At 47.0% G+C, this 27,753-nt stretch overlaps 1 protein-coding gene across 1 annotated transcript; it reads right to left on the bottom strand.

The window, feature by feature from the left end:
- Nucleotides 1-27,753, bottom strand: LOC115072912 (vacuolar protein sorting-associated protein 33A-like). Its single transcript, XM_029570908.1, is given in 14 exon segments — nt 1-1,311; nt 4,466-4,634; nt 5,645-5,782; nt 11,209-11,346; nt 13,361-13,428; nt 15,672-15,798; nt 17,670-17,863; nt 18,212-18,386; nt 24,744-24,860; nt 25,580-25,766; nt 26,580-26,635; nt 26,637-26,708; nt 26,962-27,027; nt 27,536-27,753. Coding segments are annotated over 14 exon segments (1,803 nt in total). The 5' UTR covers nt 27,638-27,753; the 3' UTR covers nt 1-1,117.

The following is a 27,753-nucleotide window of genomic DNA, read 5'->3' as shown; positions in this document are numbered from 1 at the left end:
ACTTGCCTAGGATTGCTCTATCCTGGGGGGGAGGGGATTACTTAACAGTATTAGAAATAGATGCTAAAGTTATTTTTTTGTTTTGTTTTAAATAAAACCCAAATATTTGGTGAGAAAACTTAATTCTTGCTGTTGTATCTGGCAGTTTGTTTACACATACTATAGAAAACTGTTCTCTCATAGAAGCCTGAGGTAGTATTAACTTATATTTCAGTGCAGCAAAGCCATATATCTTTGGGCATCAATATTAACATTTGAAATCTGGTAAAAGTAAAAGTTATCTAGTGGGTGAAAGGATGAAACAGAGCAGTCTTAAATAAAGTCACCCTAAGATGCTGCTCACCCCTGCTGAAGTGAACGACGCAAGAAAAGAAACGTCACATTAGTAATTAATACCATGTCACGCCGTTAGGGAACTCACAGTGCTTTATAACAAGGAAACTTGGTGGTGGCTGTGGTGAAAGCTGCCCATGGCGGGCAGCTTTCACCACAGCCTCAAGCTGGGATGTGCCCTCAAAAAACAAAAGGAATGTTTGAAAGGTTCAGAATAAAGCAGACGACAAGGCCTGAAGCCCTGGCCAAGAAGCAGCAAAGCAGAATATTTTCCAGAATCTAAAGGAACAAAATGTTAATGGTAAATAGGATCTGTAAAGAATAATAACATTAAAAGACTGTATTACAAAAGCTTCTATCATGCACCATATAGGAAATTTTATAGCCCAATCAGTGGCTCGTGGAAGCTTTTACCGCCACAGAATTGTTTGTAATGTTAAAGAAAGGCCAGGACTGCTTTTGTTGATTTCTTAGTTTTACTTCTTTTGACAAGCAATGTTTTTCAGAAGCTCTATCTACAGTATGGCAGCAGTCTCAGGATCCCATCTGCAGACAGTGTCACACGCACATCAGTACTCATCTCCGCAGTGCACGTCCCACGTGTTTCTACCCCCTGGGTACCGTCCGCATGAGAAGCCTGTAAACTGTTGTGAAAGAGGAATCCCTCTGCTCAAGCAGCACGAGGCACGGGGCGTCTTCCGGCTCCTTCCTGGGGTGTGGAAGAATATCTGCAGGATAAAATTCTGCCCTTTCCATCTCGCCTAGGACAAGGCCAATTCCCTCTCTAGAACGGCGATGCCTCCGGCTTATCCATCAGGGATTTGATCCAGCTGGTCCCGTTGATCAGTTTTGTGGTGGCTATAATATATTCTGTCCCGCCGTCTTCCATCTGGGAGAGAAACCGAAGGGCCGCAATCTCTGCATAAGCCACGCCTCCCAGGAAAAACACCAGCGTCACTTTGTTTTCTCCTTGTTGACCTGGAGAAAAATAGACACAGAACAATATACAGAAATTAGAACAATATTCTTTCCACCCGCCAGCAAGGAAAAGTCATCCCGAGCGTTCTTCTGTGAGCCATCCTTTAGGAAAGGATTACAGGGTAATCTGTTACTAAACTCTGCTCTGGGCTTGTTTTTAATATTTGCTTACACTTTTGGGCAGGGTAAAACAGGGCATTCCTCCAGGTGAAGACTCGGATTAACGGTTTGGAGCGAACGTGTGCAATGATCAGAACTGAACAGGGCTGACTTTTGTACTGCAGGTATCCAAAAAGGCGAGCGCTCAAGCCAAGACCTTTCCCCAGGGAGGCGCAATTTGCAAACTTTGGTTTTTACTCATCCCAACAGAGTCCAACCAATCAAGGATTGTGATCAAAGCGGAACGGCAGCTTCCCGGGATATGTTCCGGCCCGGCCTAGCCTTACTGAACTGTAATTGCTAAAATCTGCGACGGTGACTTTCAAACCGGCCCGCGCCAGGGACGTGGATATTTTGTAACCGGGGCTTGTATTTGTGCGCATGCTATAAAATAGCCTGGTCGCTTGCACGCGTGCGCGCAAATCCCGCTTCTACCGCGTTAAGCGGGGGCTTTTAAAAAGTGGCGTGTGCCCACGTCATTGCCAGTTTCACCAGTTCCTATGTGCAGTTAACAGGTTTCTCCAACCTCCCCCTCCCCCCCCAGGTTTGACAGCTGACACTCTCCCCAGTTACCCCAGAGTCTTTAAACCCCTCAGAAATGGCTCGATCCTTTTAGGACTTACACCTCCTCCACAGCAGAAGTAAAGTTATGCGCACATCTCTTCACCAGGCCCAGCAATGCCCACACCTCGCTCGTTTTTGGAAACTTTTGAGATGTGCACGCCGTGGCATTTCTGTGAGCAAATGGCACTTTTTAAAATAGGGTTGGTGTGCACCAGCCAGACGCCAGGCTTTTTAAAATTCACCTATAAATTTCAGCCTCTCTGCAGTAATGGTAAAAACAAGCTTTGGCACTTTAACATTTTAAAAGTTTATTACTTGTGGTCCATGGCAGACAGATTAATGCAAACACCTTGGCTTCAACTGGGTCCTGAGGGCATAGGGAGACAAACGAGGCTCTAAGTGGCAGATGAAATTTAACGTGGGTAAGTGCAAAGAGATGCTCATTGGGAAAAATAATCTGAACTATAGGTAGACCATGCTGGAGTCAGCACCCAGGAAAAGGACCTTGCAGCCATTGGGAACAATACTTTGAAATCTGCAGCTTAGTGTGTGGCAGCGGCACATAGAATGTTAGGACTTATTCGGAAAGGAATGGAGAATAAACCTGAGAATATCATAACGCCTCCGCATTGATCTATGGTGTGATCGTACCTTCAGTACTGTGTGCAAGTCTGGTTGCCCCATCCTAGGAAAGATGTAGCAGAACTAGAAAAGGTAGAGAGACGGGCAACAAATATGATAAAAGGGCTGGAATTATAGGCAGCAGAAAGCGGGGGGCACAGGGGCCATGGCTCTCCCCAAAATTCAGAACAACTGCTCCCCCCGCCCTTCTAAAGTTTCACCTGACTCCCTATTTACCGAGCATATCTAGAAGCTTGTATTGTTTGATGTTTGGAGAGAAATGGTGATGGTTCTGTTTTTCCATTGTTGCACTGCAAACAAAGTCTGGCTTGTTGCAGTTTCTGCATATTTCTATTTGTACTTTATGGTCGCTCTATTCTATATTTGAGAAGGGTATGGCTGTGCTCTGGTGACTGGGGGGCAGCATTCTGCTACTGGGCAGTTTCTGTTCTTTTTTCCTGATCGGATGTATATTGGTGTTTTAAGCCCTGTAGTAATACTTGCAATGCTGCACTTCCTGTTTGAATGCTGGCTGTTATTTTGATATGGGAGGTTTAGTATACAGTACTTGTAGTTCAGTTTCCTTACGGATTTCTGAAGGCCAGGCGTCAAACCTAACGCACTTTACTAAAGACCTGATACCATATGGGCTCCAAGTGTCTTTTACAAGGCTTCCTCAATGGCCCCACAGCAGGCCATATAATATACATGTGGTTGTGATAATTTTACCTCACAAGACTACTCTGAAAGTCCTTTTTCATGTAAAATGTATTATCAATGCATAATTATTAATTGCGTATGTTGAAGGGGCTGTAAGATTCATCTAGGGTGCCTAATACCCTTGCATTGACCCTTAGAGATATAAGCCCTCACCATTCACCATCTCCCCCTTTTCCAGGGGACAAATGCTGGGGTGACCTCCCAAGGTGGGCTTGGAAGTTCTTTTTAAGCAGGCGAGTGGGACTGTTTTGATCTCTGCAGACCACACTTTCTTGGTCTCCGATTACATCTCTTTATTACTCTACGTTCTCTCTTTCCGTACATAGTACAGAAGCGTCGCTTACTACTGACATTTCTGCAGGCAGAGAGAAGAGTCCCTAGCGTTTTTTTTTGAACATTAAGTATTTTATTGGAAGGACTGGGAATGAATAATTCTAATGTAAGATTTATTTAAAGAATGTACGTAAGAAAGAATGAAATTAACCGTAATTATAAAGTAAGAAAATGGCAGTAGGAGTGGAGCTGCGCTCCGCTGCCCCTGAACGGAGCGGCTCCCTTAGAGAAGGTATGACATAGGTTTATAAAATTATGTGGTTAACAGGAAATGCTATTTTATACTATCAAACAGTACTAGGACTAGGGGATATTGCATGAAACTGACAAGTAGCAGATTTAAAACAAAATTGCTTATCCCTGGGTGTGAGCAACAAGGAATGGATCCACTCTTTGAGAGCTGCCAGGTCCTTCCTACTGATCTGGATTGGACACGGTCGGAGATAGGATTCTGGGCTCGTTGGGCCTTTCCTCTGACCCAACATGATCCATGACTTTTATGCAAGATGACAGAGTGTCTTGAACTCATGTCTTGTGACTTCTCCTGAATCACTGTTCCTCTACTTACAAACTAAAGATTTTCAAACAACGTAGAGGGTTACGGACCATAACTGCAATCCCATCACGTACTGCTCATCCCAGATGAGCTCCAAGTCTGAGCTTGCTGTAAGAAGGGACACACTGCTGCCTCCCAGGCATTCATTCCTTCCTGGCACTAAGCCAAGCCTTAAAAGCTATTTTACGCCCCCATGCTTACGCTTCTTCAGCAGTCCCACAGGTAACGGCTGCCTCTCTTCAAAGTGAGGTCCTGGGAGCATCTTCAGAACTTCTTCAATGCTCCGCCAACCCGGTCGAGCCAGCAACTGGGCCAGGCGCACACTTAAAGGGGCATAACCACTGTACACGTAGGATATATCACTGGGATTCTGTGCAACAGAGAATGGAGCAACAGTCACTGGCAGCAGAAGATCAAGAGCTACAGACAGATAATCCTGTGTACTTACAACATTATATGCAACTGAAGATGAGCTTGAATAGCAAAATATTTGGTCTTCAGATTTCTGAGAAATTAACATATTAAAGATTTGTGATACAACCAGGCAATTTTTTTTTCATTTTAATTCTACTGTCTACAGTCCCCACTCCCTAGACAGTACATCCCTCCCTGAGCATGACTAGCCCAGACAGATGGGGGCTCCAATCCTGGATCCTGCACACAGGCTACAGCTTGAGCCCTGGGGTTAAACCATGATCAAGCAAATTCTCTGTTTGGGTGCATTATCTTTAAAAAAAACCAAAAACCAGGAAACACTCCAGTAGTTTTCTAAGGTTAGCCCACTGCAGACAGTGGGTGTCACACAGTGAGTAATTCATACATCACAGGTCAGCAGAGCTCAGAGAGCTGCATCCTGCTCTACTCGAAAAAATGTATTCTGCAGTGCCAAATAAGAACAGTGGTGTGAAAAATGGGAAATATTAGGTGAGGATGGATCAGTGCCACGTGCAGGACGGGAAGGAATAAGGCGAGGGACCGTGCAAGATGGAATTACTGCTGAGTGCAGGAGGGGAAGGAGTAAGGCGAGGGACCGTACAGGACGGGATCACTGCTGAGTGCAGGAGGGGAAGGAATAAGGCGAGGGACCGTACAGGACGGGATCACTGCTGAGTGCAGGAGGGGAAGGAATAAGGCGAGGGACCGTACAGGACGGGATCACTGCTGAGTGCAGGAGGGGAAGGAGTAAGGCGAGGGACCGTACAGGACGGGATCACTGCTGAGTGCAGGAGGGGAAGGAATAAGGCGAGGGACCGTGCAAGATGGGATCACTGCTGAGGGCAGGAGGGGAGGGAGTAAGGCGAAAAACCATGCTGGCTAATGTAACAGGGAGGTAAATTGGCTCTTTCTCCTGGTGCTCCCCATTCACAGCGCTGACAGTACCTGTTCATTCACTTCCTCCACCCACAGGCGTAGGGTTTTCCGGATGGTCGGGTAATTGTTTCTACTGCTGCCTTGAGGTTTCAAGAGCCCAGCTTTTTCAAGGTTGTTCAAGGTTAATAGATATTCGTAGCCATATGTCTGCAATAAAATAGTTTCTTTAATATGACAACTACAATCCTGTTAAAGATATATGAAGATTCAGCGTGGAGCAAATTTGAACCTAGGGATTTAGGTTACAGCAACAAACAGGATACAAACTTTTTTTTGCTGATTGACGAATGTTAATGATAATGTGTAGCCTCCTGCCTACTGAGTCAAAATCTTCATGTTAGGTTTTACTTCCTCCCTAGTTAACAGTCCAGCATAATAATAAATGGTTAACTTGGCACAGCACTGTGCACACCAAATAATACTATTTAAGAGAGGCAGGAGAAGAGGAAAATTGGTTCTTACCTGCTAATTTTCGTTCCTGAAGTTCCACGGATCAGTCCAGACGAGTGGGTTTATGCAGCCCTACCAACAGATGGAGGCAGAGAACAAAACTTTGAGGCCCTGCTACATAACAAAGAGTGCCACCTGCAATCCCTCAGTATTGACCTGTACCCAAGCCAAGATGTCTACCTCAACAAATCCCAATAAAGTTTGGGTGAACAGAAATGTAAAGTTGGACCCCCCTGCAAACTAGGCCCCCTTGATTTAAAACAACAGCTATACCAGACTATGATTACTTCTTACTCTGAGTCAATCATAAACCAGCTCAGCAACATCCAGAAGTGAGGAAGCCTTTTGACAGGTGGCGCTGGGTCTCTGGACTGATCGGTGGTACTTCAGGAATGAAAATTAGCAAGTAAGAACCACTTTTCCTTTCCTGTTCAAACCCCGGATCAGTTCAGGTGAGTGGGATGTACCCAAGCCCCTCTGTTCTGGGTGGGAACTCGAAAGACCCGCGCACAACACACTTTCCCCAAACATTGCCTCTTATTGGGCTCGCACATCCAAGCGGTAATGTTTGGTAAAAGTGTGAAGAGAAGACCACATCGCCGCACGACAGATCTCCTGTGGAGAGAGCAGCTGACACTCCGCCCATAAAGCTGCCTGCACCCTAATGGAATGCGCTGTCAACTCCTCTGGCACCGACTGGCCCTTATAGATTAGGCTGACGTTATCTCTTTTAACCATCGAGCAATAGTGCCCTTGGTAGCCTTATTTCCTTTCTTTGCTCCACTGAACAGTACAAACAGATGATCTGATCTCTGAAAGGCATTTGTCACCTTGAGATATCGCAAAAGAACTCGATACACATCCAATCTCCCTAGCCATTGGAGTATCGGCCGTCAAGTTCGGAAAGGCTGGAAGCTCAACGACCTGATTAAGGTGAAAGGAAGATACCACCTTTGGCAAAAATGAAGGAACCGTACAGAAAGAAATGCCATCTTCCAAAAAGTGGAGGAAAGGATCCCTCCACGACAATGCTTGCAGCTCAGATATTCGCCTAGCTGAGCAGATGGCCACCAGGAAAACAGGGCTAAATCCTTCAATGATGCCCTCCATATTAGCTTGAAGGGAGGGATCACACAGTACCCAAAGAACCAAATTCAGATACCAAGCTGGACAGATCTTCCGCATCGGAAGGTGCAGACGTTTTGTTCCTTTAAGAAAATGAACCACATCCAGATGAAACGCCAATGGTCTACCCTGAATGTTGCCATGAAGGAAACCCAAGGCTGCTACTTGGACCTGAAGGGAATTATAGGCCAAGCCCTTCGCTAAACCACTCTGTAAAAAGGCCAGGACCTGAGGAATATCCACCTTTAAAGGCTGCACCCTGTTCTGCAAACATCAAGCTTCAAAGACTCTCCACCCTTGGACATAAGCCATTGAAGTGGAAAGTCTCCTTTCCTGAAGCAAAGTAGCAAGTACCGGCTCCGAATAGCCCTTCAAATGGAGTCGCTGTCTTTCAAAAGCCAAGCCGCTAGACAGAAGCGATCCTCCTGGTCTGAAAATACGGGTCCCTGCCGCAGCAATTCCAAGAGGTGAGACAAGCGAATGGGATTGTCTATCGTCAGACGCAGTAGGTGTCCAAAACACGGCCGACACAGCCACTTGAGCACCACCAGATTTCACCCTGCCCGGATGAAGTTCGATGGGCTGCAGAACTCGACCTACGAGAGCCCATGAGGGAAACTCGTACAGCAGCAGGTGCGCCAGCCACGGTTGAACGAGAGTGTCTATGCCCTCTGACCTGACCTCCCTTCTGCAACGGAAAACCAATCCACTGGCATTCGCTGGAATTGCCATGAGGTCCACCACTGGTCTGCCCCACCTGTGCCTGCAGCAAGGTGAAGGCCTCTGCCGACAACTCCCACGCCCCCGGATCCAGATGCTGACTGCTGAGAAAGTCTAACTGCACATTATCTACTCCGGCCACATGAGAAGCAGCTATCCGCACCAGATGTTTCTCCGCCCATCCAAACAATTCTTGTGCCTCTAGCGCCACCAGGCAACTCTTCGTGCCGCCCTGCCGATTGATGTATGCCATTGTCGTTGCACTGTCAGAGAACACACACACCAGCTTGTCCTGGATTAGCGGAAGAAACGCTAACAAAGCCTTGCACACCGCCCTAGTTTCCAGCCGATTGATGGACCAAGTCACCTCTTCCGGCGACCACTGACCTTGGGCTGATTTTCCCTGACAAATCACCCACCAGCCTGAGAGGCTGGCATCCGTGGTCACTAACACCCAGTCGGACACTTCTAGATCCATCCCTTTCTCCAGACTACGCCGAGACAGCCATCATGAAAGACTGGACCTGACAACTTCCAGCAATGGTAAAGGAAGCTGAAAATCTTCCGACAGCAGGTTTCAATGAGATAAATGAGCCCCCTGCAGAGGACGCATGTGAGCAAAGGCCCATGGCACCAAATCCAGAGTAGACACCATGGATCCAAGCACCTGCAGGTAATCCCAAACCTTGGGAACCGACAGGTCCAGTAGCCGAAGAACCTGACTCTGCAACTTGACGATTCTCTCCATAGTCAGAAACATCTTCCCTGGTCAGGTATTGAAGCGAGCTCCCAGATATTCCAAGGATTGGGTCGGCTCCAGATGACTCTTTGCAAGGTTCATCATCCAGCCCGATGCCTCCAGATGCCGCAGTACCTGCTGGATCGAGTGAGCACACTCCACCTCCGACTTTGCCCGTATCAGCCAATCATCCAGGTACAAGTACTCCAGGATACCTTTTCTTCCTGAGAGCCGCCGCCATTACCATCATCACCTTTTTGAAAGTGTGTGGCGCTGTCGCAAACCCAAAGGGAAGAGCTCAAAACTGGAGATGTTCCCCCAGTACCACGGACCTCAGTCTGAATGGGGATATGCAGGTAGGCTTCTGACAAGTCCAATGATGCCAGAAACTCCCCTTTGTGTACCGCCTACACCATGCGCAACATCTCCATCCGAAAACGCAACATCTGGAGGGCAGCATTGACTTTCTGTAGATTGAGAATGGGCTGAAAAGTCTCCTCATTTTTGGGCACCACACGATGTACATGGAGTATCGACCCTGCCCCCTTTCCAGAGGCGGCACTGGAACAATGGTGTGCAGGAGCTGCAGATGGTGCAATGTCTCCCGCACGGCCTCCTGCTTGCTCTGAGAGACACAGTGGGAGATTAGAAAGGCATCCATGAGAGGCAGAAATTTTTAGAGCATAGCCTTCTCTCACCACCTGAGACTCTCCGGTCCAACCTGAGCTTGGTTCACTCCTCGTAAAAGAGGGCCAGCCTCCCTCCAATAGCCTCCAGAGAGGAGTGGACTAGCACGCCTTCATTGTCCAATCTTGCTTCGCCCCCATCTTGGGACCCACTGTCCCTCGGGGGCTTGCGTTGGGCTCAAAAAGACTGCTGTTGGCCAGAACTCTGCTTTGGGGCAGCTGGTGCCAGACTCCTGCCAGCACGAAACCTCCTTGCCTCCTGAAATGGAGAGTGCGGAGGAAAAAACTTCTTGGGGTTCTTCTTGTCCTCAGGCAACTTATAACCTTTCAACTCCCCCAATTGTTTCATGAGCTGTTCCAGATCCTCCCCAAACAACAGCTTGCCCTTAAAGGGATCTGCCCACACATCCGCTGACCAATTTCGTAACCACAGGAGTCTCCCTGCAGTTACCGCCGAGACCATACTTCTGGCGGAAGTCCAAATCATATCGTACAAGGCATCCGGCACACATAGGCTGCTCCCCAGCCGTCTCCACAGCCGTCCCCGACCTCTTATTGTGCTCCTTCTGCACCCAGCACAAACAGGGTCTCTGCATCATGACTCCCGCAAACCGCCGCATGCAGGCTCAAAGCTGAAACTTCAAACAGCCTCTTAAGGAGGATTTCTAGTTTACAATCTTGAACATCCTTCAAGGCGGCGGCGCCTGCCACCGGGATAGTAGTCTTCTTGGTAACTGCGGTTACTGCAGCATCCACCTTGGGAATCTTCCATGACTCCAGAGTCTGTTCCGGCAAGGGATATAATTTGGCCATAGCTCTGGTTACCTTCAAGCCTACCTCGGGAGCCTCCCGATCCACCTTCTTTACCATCTTAGGCAACAGGAAAGTCTTAGGGGGTCCAGGACTGGGTTCACCCCCTCACTGTCCGACATACATGGTGATTCGATCCCGCTCACCTACAGCTGCCTCCCGGCAGCGAAAACTGAACTCAGCCGGTGGAGCACAGTCTATGAACTGCTCCATCCCCTTCCATTCCTTTAAGTTTTTTTTTTTTTTTTAAACTCACTTAAAGGGGGACACACACAGAAGGGAAAGAAAAATTGAAATGCTAAGCCCAGGCAAGGCGATAAGGACCAAGAGCAACCGACAATCACCCCCCCCCCCCCCCCCCCCCGAAGACAAGGGCCGAGCTACCCCAGGAATCACCAACCCCCTGCTCGCCCTGTTCTACCCGAGGGATGGCCCACGAAGGTACTTAACACCTTGGGGAGCCAAAATCTTCTCTCAAACCTTTTTCTTGTTTTTGAAAACTCCAAACTGCAGGTTTGCACCTCTGCCATCTGCTAAAGACAGAGAAATACTGAGGGACTGCAGGTGGCACTCTCGGTTATGTAGCAGTGCCTCAAAGATTTGCTCTCTGCCTCCATCTGCTGGTAGGGATGTATAAACCCACTCATCTGGACTGATCCGGGGTACGAACAGGAACCAATGTTTGGGCACAGGGAATATGTTAAGACTCCTGGAGTGTAGCAGTCCGGGCTGCTCCTGTTTTTACTATGAGCTCTGTCATGCCTGAACATGTAAGTCGGCCATAGATATGCTTCTGTATGCAAATATTTAATTAAAAATACTCAGGTGAACCTAACTGCTTTCAAGGTAAAAACTGGAACAGCTCAAATTGCTATTCATCTGAAGTCTCAAAATAATCTGTTGATCATAATTTATTCATAATGAAACCTAATCCCAATTTAATCTGCCAATGCGGTTTCATTGCTGGATATATTATGGGATACATGTTTAAGACAATCAGCAGCCACAGAGACAACGGAGTGACCTCGGCTGAGTCCTCTGACCTGCAGGATCTCTCTCTTGTAGTAATCCAGAACTTTTTGCTTAAGTCCATTGTTACACACAGACTGGAGACAGACCAGCCGTAAGATCTTAATCAGTGGGTCCTTCTGAGAAATGCAGTCCTCTATGTAACTGTTAACCTTAATTTAAAAAACAAAAAACAAAAACAACAGTATAAGGGTGCTGTCTGGTAACATTCAGTGGTTGCAGGCAGGGTAATAAAGAGTTGGTCTCTGTCTGTTTCCTAGTCAGAACAATATTAATCTTTATAAAGCTTTCATGAGAGGTCTGGCAGCATCAAACATGTCTTCTTGAGATAAGTATCGTTACACTTGGAAAATATATGGAGGAAGTGACTGTGTTGCATTGATACTATTGATTATTTCGGATTTTCCCATGATTGATGTATTACTAACATTGAAGTTCCTTAAGGCTTGGCAATATATAATTGCAAGTGTCTTTTACAAAAACTGAAGTAAATACCCAAAAATATTGGAGTTATAGATAAAGTAATGTGACCTATGACCAATTGTGAGTTTGATTGATTGACAAACTCCTTGCGTATGGGTCCTACAAATCAAATTATAAAAGTCTAAGTGATTTGACTGAATGTGTGGCTAAGTGAAATGATATAAAAGCAAAACCAGTGAAACCAATTGTATTTTTGTACAAAGACTGAATGTAACATCATCTTTACTCTGACAATCAGAATTCTTTGTATACCTCTGATTTTCAGGAAGAGGCCATACAAATTCATACACACATTAAAATATATGTATAGCGAGCTACTATAAACCAGGTTCCTGGCCCCATGAGCTTATCATGTGTTGGAGCCTTAGTATGTGGACTGAGCTGCATCTGGATCTAAATGAAGTGTTTTGGACCTGTCAAAAAAGGGTTTTCAACTCTGCAGAAGCTGCAAGCTGTTGCAGCCAAGGTAAAGGAATATAAAAATCTATCAAAAACCCCTGTGTGCTCGCCTGTGAACAACAAATGTTCTGCAAGAGCCAGCATCCAGCACTCGCAGTGTTAACAAGTTGGAAAAGGGCTGCACTGTTTAGCCTGCCTAGAGAACAGCACTGCATAGCCAGCAGAGGAGGAAGCCCATTTAAGGTAGAAAAGGCACAATTTGGCTGGCTCTCTCTGTGCACGTGGGACAGCCCTTCTCTCCACTTCAGCCTTTCAGCTGAAGTCAAGCACAAACCCTTGCAGGCAGGCAAGTACTGGGAAAGAAAACCTGGTGACTAAGAGACGAACACCCGGTCCACTTTCTGTTTCGCACCAAGCTCCCCAGGAGTGAGAGAGAGTGTGAGAGTGAGAGTGAGAGAGACCTTCCACACCCTGCAGTGCTCAGCTCCCCCATCAAGAGGGCTGGGCTCCTTCATTTTCTTGATTGCTTTGTCTCCACACAATGTTGTCTTTGGGACAGGGTGCACCCTTTACAAACTGCTGACACTGAGGTGGATCTCCCCCCCCCCTCCCTTTTATTTATTTTTTTAATACTCAGGGGTAAAAACTATTTTTGAAAGCTCTGTACACTTCACTGCTTTCTCCCCCAACCTTTCCCTATTAGCATTCCTTATTTTTCCCCACTTATACGAGTAGGTTGGCTGCCCCGGCTAACAGGCCATAACCCAGTGTTATTTTTGCATTGCTTGATATAAAATAAGAAAATTGCAAGTTTATATTATACTTCACTACTGTACTTTTTTCCATTTAATGTTCTGGTTGGATTTACTGTCTGCTTATACAGTACCAGTAAAAGGGTTAATTACTGTTTTATTCTGGTGTGATGATTTTATCAGGTCTGTGGTGCCACTAGGGGGGGATTGTTTGGGAAGGGCACAGAGTTGTGGTATTGGGGTGGCCGGGACCCTGTCTCATCCCCCACTCAGGCAATGAAGCCGAAGATAAAACATATTAGCAAATATAATTTCCCATGGGGTACTTCCCAGCCCAAGAATGGAGTAATTCATAGGCCCACAGATGCACCTCTAGTCGCCAGCCTGGACAGTGTACTGAATGTTACTTCCCACTGTACGTGTAGTCTAGAAATGGGTACAGATAACATCATATACAACTATTTTAAGACTGTGAAAAGCTCATTAAAAAAAACCAAACATGCATGAAGGAAGAATCTGGTTTTTCACTTACTTTATCTGTGTCTATTCCTGTCATAAATTCTTGCTCCACAGTTAAATTATCACGAAAAGCTTCTGAGGCTAAAACAGATAGAAAAAGGATTACGGTAGTGAAGCAGCATCTGGCTAGAACCACCACCAAAACACAGCAGCACTGTGCTCTGGGTTACCTGCTGTCTGTGGAAAAAGGATTTCCTTTGATCAGCAGATTTTTCAACAATGCTCCGCATTCTTTACTCCAGCTGTTGTCTGCTGCCGTTCTCTGGCTCCAAAAATAATACAGGAATACCAGAAGGTGGCGTGGCCTAGACCAAGCTTTCCCAAACTCGGCTTCCAGGACTTCTAAATCGGGATTTTGGTTTGCAGGCGCTCCCAAGTGAGCATTCATGAGCTACATTTGCATGCATGGCCTAATCTGTAATCCACTTAGAATAGTTGTCATAGTGATGGGCAGATTACAAAACTTTTAAATAAATAAATATGACCCATACAAATTAACATATTATGGTAAGGCCGGTTGAGGATCCCAAGCAATGAATTTGGAGAACACTGTTCCTTATTTGTCCAACTAGATCTCAGTACCACCCTGGCTTCCTTGTTCCTTCTGAGCTGCCATAGCTGAGGTATCAGAAAACTAATGTAAAGCCATGTGCCCCAGAGACGGCTGCATGCACTAACCTAAATTACTGTAAATCATAAAGCATGCCAAGATACCATTTGTAAACTTAAAGCCCCAAATTATTATTAATAATAATAATACTGTTACACATTAGATGGGATTGTCTACAAAGGAGGGAAAGGCCTGCCATACCCATATAGCACATCATAGTCTCAGGAGACTATACAAAGGAAACTTGGTTCTTACCTGCTAATTTTCATTCCTATAATACCACAGATCAGTCCAGACAAGTGGGTTTATGCATCCCTACCAGCAGATGGAGGCAGAGAACCGAGAGTGCCACCTGCAGGCCCTCAGTATTGCCCTGTACCCAAGCCAAGATGTCTAACTCCAAACCTCCAGGATCTCTTCCTCTAAAGAGCTGGGGGACAAGTTGAAACTCCCAACCAAACTGACCCTTGAACAATGGGATCTTGCATCCCAAATAAACAAAAACTATATACAATTATATTCTGCAGTATAAATTTAAATCCTGTATCTAGAATCAGGAGAGGTCTTTCGAGAATAATCATAACGGGCTGGGAGCCTGGACTGAGTTGTGGTATTCCAGGAATGAAAATTAGCCCCTCTGATATCTGCTGGAGTCAGAGAAATACTGGGGGATCGCAGGTGGCACACCAGTATATCTGGGGGGTGCTTTTCAGCTTTTCTCTGACTCCATCTGCTGGAAGGGAGGCATAACAAGCAGTCTGGACTGATCCTGGTACGTACAGGGAACCAATTTTCCTTTCCTGTTCATACCCAGATCAGTCCACACAAGTGGGATGTACCAGAGCCCCTTTATACTGGGCGAGATCCCAAAAGACCTGTATGCAACACACTTTCCCTAAAGGCGTCCTCCTCTGGGGTCCTAACATTCAAACAGTAATGTTTAGTGAAAGTGTACAAAGAGGATAATGGTGCTGCCCGGCAAATCTCCTGAGGAGACACCAACTGACCCTCTGCCCAGGAGGCAGCCTGAGCCCTAGTGGAACGTGCCCGCAAACCCTCAGGGATCGGCCGGTCTTCTCAAATATAGGCTGAAAACAATCGCCTCCTTCAACCAACGAGAAATCGTACCTTTCTTTGGTCCACTGAGTAACACAAAAAAATGGTCCGAGGTCCAAAAACCATTAGTCACCTTGAGATATCTTAGGAGAACCAGACACTCATCCAAATGATGAAGTTCCCTCGCATGGGGAGAATCGGGCATCAGATGAGAAAAATAATCTCTCTTTTTTCTAAACTATCAGACTGCAGGTTTGCACCTCTACCGTCTGCTGGACTCAGAGAAATACTGAGGGACTGCAGGAGGCACTCTCGGTTATGTAGCAGTGCCTCAAAGTTTTGTTCTCTGTCTCCACCTGCTGGTAGGGATGCATAAACCCACTCGTCTGGACTGATCTGGGATAATGAACAGGAATGACTGCTTCCTCACATCTGCTCACAGAACGCTACACATTGCTGCCATGTGAAGGCTGAAATACATAGTCTGCAGCCACCAGGAGTCAAACCACAAACACTCACATTTCCTTTCCACAGTGCAGATGATCCTGTTGTTGTCCAGGTGTTTCCATAGTTAATTTATCAGGGTTTGGGGAACAGGAGGAATTACCTATGTTCTCAAGAAGAGCCACAGCTGGTGGCAATTGTAAATGTCACTTACTTGTTATAACTTTGATGAGCTCTGCAATTGACGTATGGTTGGCTAACGAACCCCTGGCCGCCTGCATGTGTGGCAGCTGCGAGACAAACTGCTTTATCTCTCCAACTGTTTTAGCATTATGCCGTTCCTTAAAAATAAAAAACAAACTCGCAGTCACAATGAATATATATCTCAAAGATGCTGAAAGCATTCATGGATGATCATCGTTGTTAAAGAAAACACATCATAAGGCAAAAACAGGTTTCTGACAAAACTGCATAAGTCAGGGATAGGCAATGTCAGTCCTCGAGTGCCACAGGCCGGTTGGGTTCTCCACACTGAACATGCACTATAGATTATCTTGCAAACCCAACACCGGAGTTGCCTACCCCTGGCTTAGACGGCAGCAGTTCACAGCACTTGGGACTTGACAGGAGAGGAATCATCCAATCTAACAGAGAGAGAGTCCCATGAGAACCTCAGCAGGAAATACGGACCAAGGACAAAGAATGTTTGTCCATTGGTAGTGCAGATCCTCATTTTGCACTGATCTGGCTACAGGCAAAGAACGGGGGAAAGCAGTGGCATATCAGCTTGGCACCTTGGACACATCCCATGGCCCCCTCCTCCCTGCCCCTATCCTTTGGAAATGACTAATCAGTGTCAGTATCTGGGGAAATAAGAGGCTGCCGCTGTATTAAGATTGCAAGTCAGCAGTATGTGGGGTACAGCAGGTGACCTTTAGATGACAAAATATTACTATGGCTGTAGGGTGTCCTGAGTTATGTCTGAGCTCAGCCTGCTTTCATGAACTTTATCCTGGGCAGCTGCCTTTTCCCCCATCCCCTGGGCAATGCCCTTAGAAACCCAACCTGAATAACTTTCGGGAGGACCTGTACCCTTGGCCATCACAAGCTCAATATCCTCATTTCCTGGTCAATGAGATGCTAAGCTTTCTCAGGCTGGGAATGCCCTTTCCTCCTGTCCCTCTAATAATCCATGCATTGATGCATCTGTGTATCTCGTACATGAAAGTGAAAAGTAGTGCAGGGACTCTGCCAAACACCAGCCAACTCCTGGACAAGTTTGGGCAAAGAGGGTGATAATGAAGTCTGTAATTTAAATGCCCTCTGCTGCAGTGGGAATTCCCATCTCATTATCACCTATTAAATCTGGCAAGCTCTGAATTTTCTCCTCACTCTCTCTTACTCATTGTCCCCTCTTTAGGAAGTTAATACTGAACAGTAGCCCGAACTCTATTATTTCAGTGTGATAAACCACATATTACGCTTAGCGTGGTCTGGAATTGTGTCAAGGAAAAAAAAAAGGACCAGTCTTATGTTTATCATGGGAGAAAAAGGGGAGGGTTATGTGCAATTTCTCATATTACTGTTTGTCAAAAAAAACAAACCCCAAAAACCATAAAAACTGTTTGAAGGAAATATTCAGAAATGTACTCCCTTTCTTTTTAAATAAAGAAACCTGAATGTAATCTGCTTTGAAATGCCGAAAAGCAGAATATAAACATTAAAATAAAGATTAAAGCAACTAGGGAGCAGCCCGATGCAGGAGCAGCACAGTGAACTCCGTGCTGAAGAGACAAAGAGGATGCCTGGCTGAGATCAGATACAGCGGGCACCGGTCAGTCATATCCAGCAGTGTAAACAGCTGCACGGAGTGGGGGTGGGGCAGGGAGGTTCTGCTACCTAAGGCAAGATTCTTGATGTGTGTTAAAGTTAATCCAAAGTAATGCTCGTGTGCTCGAGGAAAAGTACTGCAAAAAGAAATCCCTTGCTTAAAGTCATTAGGACCTAGAGAGGAAACAGAGTGCGTGGGTACCTCTGTTACTATTTAGCAAAAAGGCATGTGACAACACTGTAAACAGCAGAATTAATGGGGCAATTGTGCCAGTTATTCAGTCTCACTCCTCTAATAATAAAATGCAAGAAAACAAAAGCATTTATAGCCATCTCCCTGCCGTGCAGACCACAGAGAAGAAGAGTAATGCGGATACTTTGCCTCAAATGCTGCAGAAATGACTTTGGCTTTCTTGCTGAGCACTGGGCCAACCGCGTTGAAGTTTTTATCCCTGATCTCGGCGTAGAGCTCCTCGGCAGAATTCAGCTGAAGCTTCTTGGGCTCCGTGGGCAGCTCCTTCCCACCCTCGCTCTGCTTTTTAGGGGCAAATTTCTCCGGCGGCAGCTTCACGTGAGCTGGAAGAGAGACAGGTTCACCCAGGTCACAAGCAAAGCACGGAAGCCGAAACTGAACCCAAATCAAACCCAGCAAGACAACAACAGTTTCCACCTCTCTCAATCACTGCTTACAAAATACGCCGCACTAAATAGACACAAATTTAAGGTTAAAAAAAACAAAACAAAAACATACATAATGTATTAACCAGGCTCAGGAACTGAACCCAGGTCTCCCACATGGCAGTGGGTAACAGTACCATTGGGTCACTGGCTCAGACCCAGATCTGTCTGTTTCAATATTGTGTGGGGGGAAAAAGCAACTTCTGACATTTTATTTGCGAGTTTGCTGTACAATCCTGTACTCACTGTTCTGGATTCCATAGATTTCATCAATAAGTCCTTCATATGTAAGCTGAGTTGCCAATGGCGTTAACAGGTCTATGTTGCGATCCAGCAGCAAGACAGTGTCAAAAATTGGCAGGATTGAGTTCTGGCTGCCGGTGAACTCTCTTTTCATTCTTATCATCATGTTTACCACATGCTGAAAACAAAACACCCCAGGGGTGAGTTGGAACTCAGAGCCCAGATGCTCTGAAGAAAAATGAAATAGCTAAAAGCATTGATGTGTGTCATTTAAGTCTCACACAGTTTTCCTACAGTGGAATATGGATAAGCTACATGAGAAACTGGAAATAATTAGATTTTCTTTTTTATTTTGCACTGGATAGTTTCCTGCTTTTAAGCTTCCAGCTCCACTGGAACTGGGGCTGGGATCCAACAAAGGAAAATTGGTTCTTACCTGCTAATTTTCGTTCCTGTAGTACCAAGGATCAGTCCAGACCACTGGGTTATGCCTCCCTTCCAGCAGATGGAGTCAGAGAAAAGCTGAAAGCACCTGCAGATAACCCAGTGTGCCACCTGCGATCCTTCAGTATAATCAATATCAAAGCAGAATGAAGTAAATTTAAACAACCAATGACTAAATCAAGAGAATTTAGCTGAACAATAACCTGTGAAAACTATGTACAGGACAAGAGTACGGACTGAAATGCTTCCATGGATAAGCTTGCTTGAAAATCTTCAGATTAGTCTAAAAACTGGAGAGAGAAAAAAACCAAAACCAATTGAGCGGACTCTCCTGAACACTATACCCCTGGGCGGGCGTCTGGACTGATCCTTGGTACTACAGGAATGAAAATTAGCAGGTAAGAACCAATTTTCCTTTCCTTGTACATACCAGGATCAGTCCAGACCGCTGGGATATACCAAAGCTGCCCTAAATGGGGTGGAACCCGGAGAGTCCCGCTCGAAGCACACTGCTGCCAAAAGAATCAACATCCGGAGCCCGGACATCCAAATGGTAATGCTTAGCAAACGTGTGCAAAGATTTCCAAGTAGCTGCTCTGCAAATCTCTTGTGGCGAAACACATTGACTCTCTGGCCAAGATGCTGCTTGAGATCTGATCGAATGAGCCTCAAGACCATCTGGCACTTGCCACCCATGACATATGTATGCTGAAGCAACAGCGTCCTTCAACCATCGGGCAATAGTAGTCTTTGAAGCCTTACATCCTTTCTTAGGACTGCTCCATAAGACAAAAAGATGGTCTGACAACCGAAAGTCATTAGTCACTTCGAAGTATCGAAGAAGTATCCATCAGACGTCCAGTCTCCTCAAATCATGAGCCTGAGGAGAATTCCGATCCAAATCTGGAAAGGACGGTAACTCAACTGACTGATTTACTTGAAACGCCGATACCACCTTTGTCAGAAAAGAAGGCACCGTCCTAAGCGAGACCCCAGAGTCTGAGATTCGCAAGAACGGTTCTCTGCAGGACAACGCTTGAATCTCCGATATTCGTTTGGCCGAACAGATTGCCACGAGGAATACCGCCTTGAGTGTTAAATCTTTCAACGTAGCCCGCTTGATAGGTTCAAAGGAGGACCGCAGAGCCCACGGAGTACCAAATTTAAACTCCATGAAGGACACACTGCACACACCGGCGGGTGTAAATGTTTGGCTCCCTTCATAAAACGCGCCACATCCGGATGGCCTGCAATGGACGTACCATCAACCTTACCTCTTAAACAGCCTAACGCCGCTACCTGAACCCGGAGCGAGCTATACACCAGTCCTTTCTTTAAGCCTTCCTGCAAGAATGCGAGAACGTGCACAATAGAGGCCTGGCGCGGGGACACCTTCAATCCACTGCACCAGGAATCGAAAACCTTCCACACCCGAACGTAGGTGAGAGAAGTAGAGATCTTTCGTGCGCGTAGTATAGTGGTAATCACTGCATCCGGATAACCTTTCTTTCTCAACTGCCTCTTCTCATAAGCCAAGCCGCTAGACAAAAGCGAGCCACCTGATCGAAAAATACAGCACCCTGTCCAAGCAAATTTGGTAGATGACCAAGACACAAGGGACCGTCTATCGCCAAGTTGATCAGGTCTGCAAACCACGGCTTCCGCTTCGAGAATAACCGGCCCCTGGTGGGACTCTATTCACCTTAAGACTTTCCCCAACAACGGCCAAGGAGGAAACACCGAGGAGTGCGTCGTGGGGCCACAGAAAGACCAGGACATCACTCCTTCCGCCCCGTGCTCTCTTCTGCAACTGAAGAAACTAGCTGCCTTCACGTTCAGCTGAGTTGCCATCAAATCGAGATGGGGGACTCCCCACCGGCGAGTCAAGAGCCGCATCGCCTCCTCGGACAACTCGCACTCTCCGGGATCTAGTCGCTGTCGACTGAGAAAATCTGCCTGGACATTGTCCACTCCGGCTATGTGGGACGCCGCCAACCGTGTCAGATTGCGCTCCGCCCAGACCATCAACTTGTTCGCCTTGGTGGCCACCAGCCGACTCTTTGTTCCCCCTTGACGATTGATGTACGCAACGGTTGTCACATTGTTGGTCAGAATCCTCACCGAACGATGCTGGACTAGCGGGAGAAAACAGTGTAGCGCTAGATGAATCGCCCTGGTCTCCAACCAATTTATGGACCACTTGGACTCTTGAGCTGTCTATTGACCTTGTGCCGATCATGACCCCAACTGGAAAAGCTGGCATCTGTTGTCACGATGATCCACTGGGGATTCTCCAGGTCCATGCCCTGTTGCAAGTGATCGGGAACCAACCACCATTCCAGACTGGTCCTGGCTGGATCCAGGAGGGGCAAGGGCAAGTGGAACTCCTCAGACTTGGGGTCCCAACGGGAAAGCAATGCCCTCTGAAAAGGTCTCATATTAGCAAATGCCCAGGGAACCAACTCCAGTGTAGACCCAACAGAACCAAGAACTTGTAAATAGTCCCATACCTTGGGCAAAGGGAGGGCCAAAAGACAAACTTGAAACATCAGTTTGCCCATCCTCTCCCGAAGTAGGAAAACCTTGCCCACAGCTGTGTTGAAACATGCTCCCAGAAATTCCAACACCTGGGACGGTACCAATTGGCTCTTGGAGTAATTGACTATCCATCCGTAGACACGCTGCCACTACCACCATCACCTTTGTGAAAATGCGGGGAGCCATCGCCAAACCGAACAGCAGAGCACGAAACTGGTAATGCTCGCCCAAGACAATGAACTGCAGAAACCTTCGGTGACATTCTCGGATTCCTATGTGAAGGTAAGCCTCTGTCAGATCCAAGGAGGCCAAAAATTCGCCTTTGTGGATGGCCGCAATGATGGATGGACCTCAGCGTCTCCATGAGAAAACGAGGTACCCGTAGCGCTCGGTTGACCTTTTTCAAGTCCAATATCGGCTGGAAGGAGCCCTCCTTCTTGGGGACCACGAAATAAATGGAGTACCTGTTGGTTCGACGTTCGTCCGGTGGCACCGGGACAACCGCTCCCAGAGCCTTTAACTGACAGAGGGTTTGGAGCACCACCTGTTGCTTTGCCTGAGACCCGCAAGGAAACACCAGGAACAGGATCCTGTAGCGGGCGAGCAAAATCCAAAGCGTAACCGTGTTCTATGATATCTAGAACCCACTGGTCTGAAGTTATCTTGACCCATTCCTCGCAAAACAGGGAGAGACGACCCCCTATCTCCGGAACAGAGGAATGGGCCGGCGCACCTTCATTAGGAAGTCTTGTTGGCGGAGAATCCTTGGTAGGATCCATCGCGAGGAGGCAGTCTACCATGAAAGGAATGAGCCCAAGCCTGGGACCTTGCCAACGACTGCCGAGGAGCAAAGGATGGGCCCCTACCCATACGAAAACGGTGTTGACCCCTAAAACGACCCCGAGATGCACCGAAGGGGCGAGAAGACCTGGACCTGTCCTCAGGGAACTTGTAAACCTTGTTGTCCCCTAAGGACTTAATAAGTTGCTCCAGATCATCTAAACAAAAGCTTTCCTTTAAAAGGGAAGGAACCCAGCTGAGATTTAGAAGAGACATCAGCCGACCAATTACGGAGCCAAAGAAGCCTCCTCGCCGAAACTGCCGAAGACATCGTGTGTGCCGAGGTACATAGAAGATCGTACAAAGCATCCGCTGTATAAGCCACCACTGCCTCCATATGGTCCGCCTCCGCCGGAGGCAGTGCCTGAGCCACGAGCAATTGCTGAACCCATTTAAGGGTAGCTCTCTGCATGAGACTACTACAGACGGCAGCCCACACTCCGAGCACTGAAACTTCAAAAATCCATTTGAGAAGAACATCCAGCTTCCTATCCTGGAGATCCTTGAGAGCTGCCCCTCCCGTCACCGGAATCGTTGTGCGCTTGGCAATGGCCGAAACGGCCGCATCCACCTTAGGGATCTTAAGAAGATCTAAGAACTCGTCTGGCAGCAGGTAAAGCTTTTCCATGGCCCTACTAACCCGTAGGATGGCTTCAGGCGCATCCCATTCCCGGGTCATAAGCTGTAATAACATCGGGTGAAAAGGAAAGGTTCTAGGAGGAGCCCGAAGACCTGACAAAACAGAATCCCTTGAAGAAACATCCGCCACCTGCTGTGGAGCCCGAATATCCAGTTCTGATAGCACATGCGGAATCAAAGGATCCAGCTCCTCCCTACGAAATAACCGGGGCACCCTTCGATCTGAGCAGAATTATCCACATCATCGCTCGTTTCTACCGGGGAGGGGTCCGGTAGTGCGGGCCCAAGAGGAGTGGAAGGTATCGGTACCTCCGCATCAGGGGTTGGACAGGGTAGTAGGATTCTAGGAGCCACCTGATCCTCCGCAGGCCTAGGGATCTTTGCAGGAGAAACATACTGCAAATCTAAGTCTGCCTCTGCTTCCATATATGCTTTGTGCAGTAATAAAATAAACTGTGAAGAAAACGGATGCTGTCTCTTTAAGGGCCCCCCCCCCCCCTGGAGGCAATGTAGGGGGGGAGAAGGATCATGCCCTGGATCGTGAGGCCTTTCAGGGCTCAACGTGGGCGGAGAAAGCGGTGGTAAATCCCCTTCCCCTGAGCAGCATTGGAGCCCGAGTCAGATAAAATGGCCACCGTTCCTGCGTTTATTAGGGACGGGGCAGGCCTCTGCTTTTGAGCCTGTTGACTCCTACCTAAGTTGCGCGATCGCGGCAGAGCTAATCTTGTCCCTGCAATCGGCACCTGTGAAGGACCTTCACCCCCGGGGATACAGCGGGAGCAGAGGCTTTCACGTGAGAGCCTTGCTGCCGGCTCTCCACAAGCTGCACACCGCGATCCCCGCGGCATGGTAAGCTGAGCAGTGAACAAAAAATCAGCTGAGTGAAGAAACTCATCCCCTCCGGAGACCCGGGAGAACTCAGCAGGCTCGCTCTGTATTTAAAAGTATTTATTTTACTTTTTTTTTTTCAGAGTTGCTCAACCAGGGGAACATACGTCCCTGGGCTTAATATACAATTTGTAGCTCCCACCAGAGGAATTAAGACGTCTCTGGCACTGCATGGAGGGGAGGGACCGGCCCACTGGTAAATCCCCCCAACTCACCGGGCTGTGTCAAGACTCTCCGGGTATTAAAGGTCGTAGGGCAGAAGAAGCCCAGCCTTGATTGCTATTATAAAGTGATCTGTCAATTTGTTCATTTTTTTTTTTTTTTTTTTACTATTTACTGATCTAGTCAGAGGAGCTAAGGATAAAGAATCTCTTCACTTAATGAATAAATCAAGAATTTTGTAAAGGATCAGGACCGCAGGTTATGCCATCCCTCATCTGCTGGAGACAGAGAAATACTGAAGGATCGCAGGTGGCACACCGGGTTATCATGGAGTGCCTTTCAGCTTTTTCTCTATCTGCTGGAAGGGAGGCATAACCCAGCGGTCTGGACTGATCCTGGTACGTACAGGGAATGGATTTTCCCCTATTTTATATCTCTTCCCAACTTACTTAGCCCAGTCCTCAGCCAGGGGCTGTGCACCAGGGCTCCTTCTGGAACCCTGCAATCACGAGCTCTAAATACGGCCACTAGGTGTCATTGTTGAGCGATGATGGAGACGCCCAAAGGGAGGCAAATGCTGCCTCTGCAGTATACCTAGCCCAGGAACTAGGAACACCTGATCTGGGGTGCTGAACCCAGATTCTCCACCTGGCACTGCAAAGCACTACCACTGAGCCACCAGCCAAGCTTGGATTACATGTCTTAAAGTCCTTAAATTTAGTAATAACTGTGGCAGCAGGGAAGCATCACATGGATGTTTAGGCTGTGGAGAGAGAAGGACATGCAGAAATCTTCTGCCACTTCCCAGGCCACCAAACATAATGAGCTAATTAGCACAAGTCAGGGGGGCTACAAGTTTGGTGATTCACTAGAACTGCAGCTAAACATAGCTGCAGGCTATCGAGCGAGAACAAGTCTGGGCCAGCTATCTGCAAATACTGAAGCACCACAGTGCAAAGGAACTGCAAATGAACAGCAACATCAAGAGGACAATAATAAGAGAGAGAAAACATTCGGTTTTTACCCGTGCACACTCTCCTTTCCCAATGATCTGGGGAATTGTGCCATACAGCGCCTGCAGGGTCATCAGTCCCTTTGCAGCGTGATACAGGCTTGTCTGGTCATTCTCTAAGTAACATTCCTAATGAAAAGTAAAGCAGAAAGATTGTCAGCAGGACACCAAAAAAAAAAAAAAAAAAGGGAGCAATTGACATATATACAGAATGGCAGGCTCTGAACCAACAAGCACAGTTTAAACCCTGATCTGGTTCATGTAGAGCACACATTTCTACTCCAAAACTGGGCTGGGGCTCGTCACCAAACTCCCCTCCATCAATGATTTGCAGATCGAGGCAGGGCTGCATTACTAAAAGCTATCCGGAGCCTTTAAATCTCTTCTTTACCCGCATGCTCATACACTCCCAGGACTACACCTGCAGATTAACTAACTGACTGCTAGCAAAAAAAGGAAGAGAGGCAGTTAAAACATTCAGCACTGCTTAGATGCCAATATGCAGTCAGGGCTTTTCTAGCAGCTTGAATCTGCTAAGAAGGAAGCATGAGAGCCCTACATAGAAGGGATTTAATTTTTAGGTGTCCAACAAACAGTCTGCTTCCACCGTTCCCCACAGGACCGAATTTAACAATATGCCAGGGGGCGAGGGTGATTTACCCCTGGAAATCAAAATGCTGAAGGAGTGCTAAACTAGCACCCTAGGCACATGTCTAAATCCAGCCCTGTTTCCCCACAGTATAATGACTGTGATTATGCAGGAAAGGAAAAATAAGAGTATCATGGCTGGAGGAAGGATGGGTAATGCTCCTTTAAATCACACTAAAAATCTAACTCTAAATACTTACTTTAAATGAAGTTTCCGACTCCATCGATAGCAGATCGCCGTCGAATGGAATCAAGTCAAGACTGTACTCTTCTCTGTAAATAAAAGAGCCCAAAACCCCCTGATCCTTCAGCCGCTGTTCGCAAAGCAAGCTGCGTCGTGGTACAAACAAAATGTGCAAATCCCTTGGACAACGAGCACGATCCTCACTAGAAAAGAATATTTAGTACACAAGTGATTACTAGCACCAGAGTGCTGCACTATTTTAAACTTTAATCCTTACATCAGAAATAAAAAAAAAAAAGAAAGAGACATATTCAAGTCTGTTCTGTAACTGAGTAATAATAACCATAGATCTGTTCCTTTCTTCTGCACTTCTTAGGAAGCAGTCATGTACACCAGTTGTTAAAAAAACAAACAAACAAAAAACAGCTGCCAGGTCATCCAGCCCACAGATGGCTGTATGTAGATTTCAGAAATGCTAGTGATATAAAGTGTATTAAGATCCAGTTTGAATGAAAGGTTTCAGATGAATACCAATTTTTACTATGCTAATCTACTTGTGTGACCATGATGTATGTGCACCACTATAAAATAGCATTTAAGCTTTGTGTTTGGGGCTCAGCAGTTTCATCTTCTTTGGGCTTCTAGCACAATCAGAACCAGGCTCTACTGGACTACAGACTATGAGCCTTCATTTCCTGGGATTTTCCCCCTATGTTATAACCCCTCTCAACTTAGTCCAGACACTGAAGTGAGAGGTCCTTGCCCAGCAGCCATGTACCAAAGCTCCCTCCAGAACTGAATAATCATGGGCCAGGGGAATGGCCGCCTCGTGTTACTATTGCACAATAACTAGGACTCCTTCCCTTTGAGGTGCTGCAAATGCTGGCTCTACCTGCAGCATCCCCAGCCAGTGCAGGGAGCAGAAATCAATCTCTTCCACTCAGCAGGGCACGACACTGAAACTGAACTTTAGGCTGGCCCTAATTTATTTTTTAACTGATTGAAACAGACTTTACCAAAGTACGTTTTCTGCAATAATATCCATAAGTTCCAGTTTGGGCCTCACAAAAAAAAATGACATTTTTGACATCTGCTGCTGGGAGGCGGCCTGCCTTAAGGGTGAACATTTTTTCCACTTCATGTTCCTGAGGGAAAAAAAAAATACAGTTCAATGGCACCAACCAGTTATTGTGAACATCTCTCGGATTTGAGTAAAATCCCAAGTACTGCTGCTCTACACCACTAACGGGGGCATAGGAAACCTGTGACCAATCTCTAGTTCACAATACATGCACTCTACCCTTTGCATGTGCTTACGAGAAATAATATCTATATAGCCGTAGCCCATTATGACAGTGATGTCTCAGAGAGTAGAAACAAACGATCTATTTAGTTTACCTTTAATAGTGAATACTGGGCAATTAATCCAAAGGGTCCAGTGAGATATTCATCCCAAACTATTGCCTAAAAAGATTAAAAAAAACAAGTCAGTGACCTATCGGGCATAAATCTGAGTGCGGTAATCTAAGGCACTGTTAAGAATACACTTAAGAGAATGGCTCACGGTATACAATGGCAGCACTTTCAGGGTCTTAGCAGAAGGCTTTGGGGCAGGGTGGCTCTGTCGGAGGGCGAGGGGAAGAAATGCTTTCATCACATTATAAGGAAGGTATTAGGCGGAGGATGCAGATTTGATCTCTGGCCTGGGCTACTTCTCGTTGGATTGACAGGGACTGGGAGCGCTGTCTCTATTCCCCGCTATGCTCGGGCTATGCAAAGAAGCGTGGGGGGGGGGGGGGGAATGGGAGTGCTGATCAGGCACGAGGCACCCCTGACTGGGAGAGGAGGAGTGGAGGGACGATGAGAGGTGGCCGAAGAAGAGCTAGGTCAGAGGAGAAAAATGAGAAATCAAGAAAGAATTAAGGAGACGAGTCCGTGCGGGCTGCATGAGCAGGACGGACGCGGTCCTCACCTTGCTGCCCGCGCACTTGTCCAGGAACTCCCGCAGCTCCTTGCGCATCGCCTCCCGCAGAACATTCAGGTTTACCCGCCCGTAGGACAGGTGAGCGGCCATGGTGGAGACAGGCCGCGGTCACGTGATCGACCCCTCACAGGGTCACGTGTCTCGGCGGTCACGTGATTCCGCCCCGGCGAAATGGGTACTCGCTCGCTTGCAACGGAGGATGGGGA

The sequence above is a fragment of the Rhinatrema bivittatum genome, chromosome 11, assembly GCF_901001135.1.
Source record: "Rhinatrema bivittatum chromosome 11, aRhiBiv1.1, whole genome shotgun sequence".
NCBI classification, from domain to species: domain Eukaryota; kingdom Metazoa; phylum Chordata; class Amphibia; order Gymnophiona; family Rhinatrematidae; genus Rhinatrema; species Rhinatrema bivittatum.
This window is presented reverse-complemented; position numbering and strand designations above follow the sequence as displayed.